This window comes from Lepidochelys kempii, chromosome 1, assembly GCF_965140265.1.
Source record: "Lepidochelys kempii isolate rLepKem1 chromosome 1, rLepKem1.hap2, whole genome shotgun sequence".
Classification (NCBI taxonomy): Eukaryota; Metazoa; Chordata; order Testudines; family Cheloniidae; genus Lepidochelys; species Lepidochelys kempii.
Window position 1 is genome coordinate 577,007 of NC_133256.1, and position 5,027 is coordinate 582,033.

The 5,027-nt window shown below is 43.8% G+C and overlaps 1 protein-coding gene across 1 annotated transcript; it reads left to right on the forward strand.

Annotated features, from left to right (window-relative positions):
* The first annotated feature begins 3,406 nt into the window (after positions 1 to 3,406).
* LOC140912309 (olfactory receptor 52E8-like) lies at positions 3,407 to 4,354 on the forward strand. Its single transcript, XM_073346563.1, has one exon. The coding sequence runs from the start codon at positions 3,407 to 3,409 to the stop codon at positions 4,352 to 4,354; it is 948 nt and encodes a 315-aa protein (XP_073202664.1).
* Positions 4,355 to 5,027: the final 673 nt, after the last annotated feature.

A 5,027-nucleotide genomic window follows, 5' to 3' on the forward strand; every position in this document is an offset into this window, starting at 1 on the left:
TTCTTTGCATAACATATGTTACTTGCCTATGGATCCTTTCCAGTTTCTCTATTTCCTTTCTATGCATTGGTGATCAAAACTGGACACATGACTGCAATTGAGACCTAACCAGCACGGAGTAGAGGAATAATATCACGTGCCATGACTTACATGTTACACTTCTGCTAATACAACCTAACATTGCATTTGCCTTTTTTGAAACAGCAAAAAAATCCACACCTTAGAAAGATGTAGTTATATCATAGAATCATGGAACTGGAAGGGATCTCAAGAGGTCATCAAGACCAGTCCCCTGCACTCATGGCAGGACCAGCACTATCTAGAACATCCATGACAGGTTTTTGTCTAACCTACTCCTAAAATCTACAATGATGGGCATTCTGCAACCTCCCTAGTTTCCCTAACCACCCTGACAGTTAGGAAGCTTTTCCGAGTGTCCATCCTAAACCACACTTGCTGCAATTTAATTCCATTGCTTCTTGTCTTCTCTTCAGAAGTTAGGGAGAACACTTTTTCTCCCTCCATGTAACACCTTTCAGGTATTTGAAAATTGTTATCATGTCCCTCCTCAGTCTTCTCTTTTTCAGACTAAGCAAACCTAGCTCTTTCAGTCTTCCCTCAGAAGGCATGTTTTCAACACCCCAAATCATCCTTTTCTCCAGTTTTTCCAGATCATTTTGAATGTTTATCGGATTCTCCAAAGGACTTGCAACCCCTCCCAACGTGGCGTCATCTGGAAACTTAAGAAGTTTACTCTCCATGCCATGAACTAAATAGTTGATGATGACATTCAAAAGAACCAGACCCGGAACTGATCCCTGTGGAACCCCACTTCTTATGCCCTTCCAGCATCACTGTGAAGCACTGATAACTGCTCCCTGGGAGTTGTTTTCCAACCAGTTATGCACCCACCTTATAGTAGCTCCACCTAGGTTGTATTTCCCTCGTTTCTTAATGAAAAGGTCAGGTGAGAGTGTATCAAACGCCATACTAACGTCTAGATATATCACATCTACTACTTCCTCCGATCCACAAAGCTTCTTACCCTGTCAAAGAAAGCTGTCAGTTTGGTTTGACATGTTCTGTTCTTGACAAATCCATGCTGACGACAACAATATCACCCTAAAATCTTCTAGATGTTTGCAAATAGACTCCTTAATTATTTGGTCCATTATATTACCTGGTACAGAAGTTAAGCTGACCAGTCTGTAATTGCCTGGGTTGCCTTTTTCCCCTTTTTATAGATAGCCACAATATGTGCTCTTTTCCAGTCTTCCAGAATCTCCCCTGTCTTCCATGACTTTTCAGAGAGAACAGCTAATCCCTCAGCTATCTCCACAGTCAGTTCGTTCAGAGTATTCTTCGATGAATTTCGTGAGGCCCTGGTGACTTGAAGACATCTAACTTGTTCAAGTAACTTTTAACTTATTCTTTCCCTATTTTAGCATCTGAACCAACCCCATTTTCACAGGCATTCTCTAGGTTAGGTGTCCAAACACCACCAACCTTCTTGCTGAACATAGAAACAAAAAAGTCATTAAGCACCTCTGCTATTTCCACATTTTTTGTTATTGTTTTCCCTTCTTCATTTAGTAACAGACCTACCCTGTCCTTGCTCTTCCGCTTCCTTCTAATGTATATGTAGCATGTTTTCTTGTCTCTGACTAGTTTGATCTCATTTTGTGCCTTGGCCTACCTAATTTTGCACCTACATCCATGTGTTATTTGTTTATAGTCCTGCTTTTAAATTTAACCTTGTTTCACCTTTTTGTAGAATCCTTTTTTCTTTTTGATCATTCAAGATCTCCTGGTTAAGCCATACTTCCTGTCTTTCCTACGAAGGAAATCAAGGTGAGTTGCATCTGTGTTGTTCCCTTGATCCACCAAATGTGTACCCTTGGTGAAGCAACGTGTTCTTTCATAAAAGTATGAAATCAGTTTTATTTGACAAGATCTGTTTTGCATAAACACTGTTGGTGACTGCTATTACTTACATTTCACGACTTTTTTTAACTAATACCATACCAGCTTTTCCATTGTTTCTTCACCTTGTCAGTTCTTTTATAAATAAACCTTTCCCTTTATTTTTTAATATTTCCCATTTAACAGAGGAATGGACATAAAACTTTTCTTGGACTTATCTTGTTGTTAATATTCTGAATAACCTCCTTTTTATGATCCATAGCATAGAGTTTTCCTGCTGTTTTAATGTCCCTAATCAGTTTTCATAACTTACTATTTCTATTCTTGGCCATCTATTGAACCTTTTTCTATTTGGTACATATTACGTCCCCTCCCCCCAATGGCTACCTTCACTTTACCATTGAACTGTGTTTTTACCCAGAGTTGTTCACTTTGTTGACTGTGGAATCATGAATTTTCCACCATCTAATAAGCTGTTCTCAAAGAATCACCAATTTTCATTCATATTTTTGTGTCTACATTTTTCCTCCCAATCAGATTTGCTGACAATTTTCCTCAGCTTTTGGGAATTAATCGTCCTGGAGCCCTAAGTGTCTATAGTTGGGAACTGGTTGGGAACTGTCCGTTTGAATGTAAATCAAATTCATTTTTTAAATTTTCCTCTCCTATATCATATGCTCTCTTCTTTGTCTCTTCTGTCAAGTAAAGAGTCCCAGACTTTTCTTTTTCTTTCCATATAGCAACCTCCCCTATTCTCAAAGCCTGTCTTGGAAATCCCTTTTATATATTCATATATCCTTGATAGAGACTGGGTGACCAAAATTGAACACACATCCCAAACATGTTATTCTCCATTCCATATCTTAGGGATCTAGCATTGCTTTTATTTTGTCCACTAGTGCAAATGAGCAGGTGTTTCTCTTCGAGCTGCTGCCTATGGCACACAGGTCTTTTCTCTGAGGTATGCTGTCGTTGGGATATTTCTCCCAACCTTTGTCTCGGGAGAAGTTTGGTTTTTTTCACTCTCATATTTTGAGCAACTGGATGAATGGGGAACTCCCTTCAGTATGGACTCCCTATCCTGGCTCTCATTGCATTGAGGAACAATGACAGATAATTAGTATCCAGACTTGTGTTTCCTGCTGGTGTCTCTTAATGTTCTCCACCACAAAGTGTAGGAATTATTAACTCAGGGAACACCACAAAATATGGAATTGGATTTAGTAGGATTATTGTTCATAGTTATTTCTCTGAGTAATTAAATATAATTTTTCAGTGCGTTCAGAGAGATTAATCTGGTTCTCCATGAGAACAGCCTCCACTAGTACATGTGGTGTCTCGTATTAACGTTGTCTCTCCATCCAGGCATTTCTGCTGTGACCATCACCCGAGACCCTGGGAACACACGGAAAGTGAGAGGAACATATTGTACACGCAGGAGACAGCCTTATGCCTCAGAGCTGGACACCTTCTCCTCTGCTCCATGTCAGAATCCAACACAACCGACTTCACCAACCCCTCCACCTTCATCCTGCTGGGCATTCCTGGCCTGGAGGCAGCCCATGTCTGGATCTCCATCCCCTTCTCTGCTATGTACACCACAGCCATCTTGGGAAACTTCACCATCCTGTTCATCGTGAAGAGGGAGCCAAGCCTCCATGGGCCCATGTTCTATTTCCTGTGCATGCTGGCCGTCACCGACCTGGTCATGTCCACGTCCACCATGCCCAAAATGCTGAGCATCTTCTGGTTCAATTCCAGGGAGATCAGTTTCAGTGTCTGCCTCACCCAGATGTACTTCGTTCACTCCTTCTCAACGATGGAGTCTGGAATCCTTGTGGCCATGGCTTTGGATCGCTATGTGGCCATCTGCCATCCCCTGAGACATTCCACCATCCTGACACGCCCTCTGGTGGCCAAGATCGGCCTGGCCGTGGTGCTGCGCAGCGTCATACTAACGTTACCCTACCCGTTTCTGGCGAGGGGATGGCCATATTGCAGAACCAACATCATCCCCAACACCTATTGTGCACATCTAGCTGTGGTGAAGCTGGCCTGCGCTGACATCAGCATCAGTAGTTACTACGGCCTGTTTGAGCTTTTCTCTGTGATTGGAGTAGATGTGTTTTCTATCACCGTGTCCTATACTCAGATCCTCCGCGCCATCTTCTGCCTTCCAACAAAGGATGCCCGGCTCAAAACTTTTGGGACCTGCATCTCTCATCTTTGTGCCATCTTTGCTTTGTACCTCCCAATTTTCTTCTTCTCTCTTACGCAGCGGTTTGGCCACAATGTGCCACTGTATTTACACATTCTCTTTACCAGTGTGTACCAGGTGGTGCCCCCTGTGCTACACCCCATGATTTACGGGATGAGGACCAAACAGATCCGGGGCAGGCTGCTCCAGCTCTTTACTCATAAAGAGACCTAAATATTTTCTCCTTGTGCTCTGGCTCTCAGATTGAGCTTTGTGCAGAGCTAGTTGGTGCATGGTGCTGGGGCCTCTTCCTTGGATCACTTACTGGGCAGAGAGAGAGGCACTATACCCTTTTCTGTTCTTTACTGTGCTGTATCAATGTGATGATTTGGGGAATCAGTCTATGTATACTACACTGGGCTACCACCTGTCTAATTGCTCATAGGTGGACCCCTGAAATTACAATCTTACCCCATCTCTTCTGTCAAGCCTCAACGCTGTTGTGTGTCCAGCCCCAGTGCGAGCTGCCGGTGAAGGAAAGAGTCAAGGCTGCTGAGGCTGGAGCAGCAGAAGAAACCCTCAGCTCAGGGTCTGCAAGCCCTAGTCACAGCCACAGAGCAGAAGCAGGAGCTGAGGGAGGAGGGGGCAGAGGAGCCCTACTCATTTTGTCTCGTCCATCTTCCATACTGCTTCTGCCCAGGGGTTGTCTTATTTCCCCTCTCCTTGAAGGAACCTCAGAGGGCAGGTTTCTTTCACTCTGCTCCCTGACCCTACAGGGCTTGTTTTCTTCCCTCCACCTCCCTTTCCCTTTCTGGACATAGAGGCGGGTTGCGCGGCACCACCGGTACAGTCCCCACACCCGTGCTATGCTCCCTCTTTGCCCATCTCCGTGAGCCACAGGGTCATA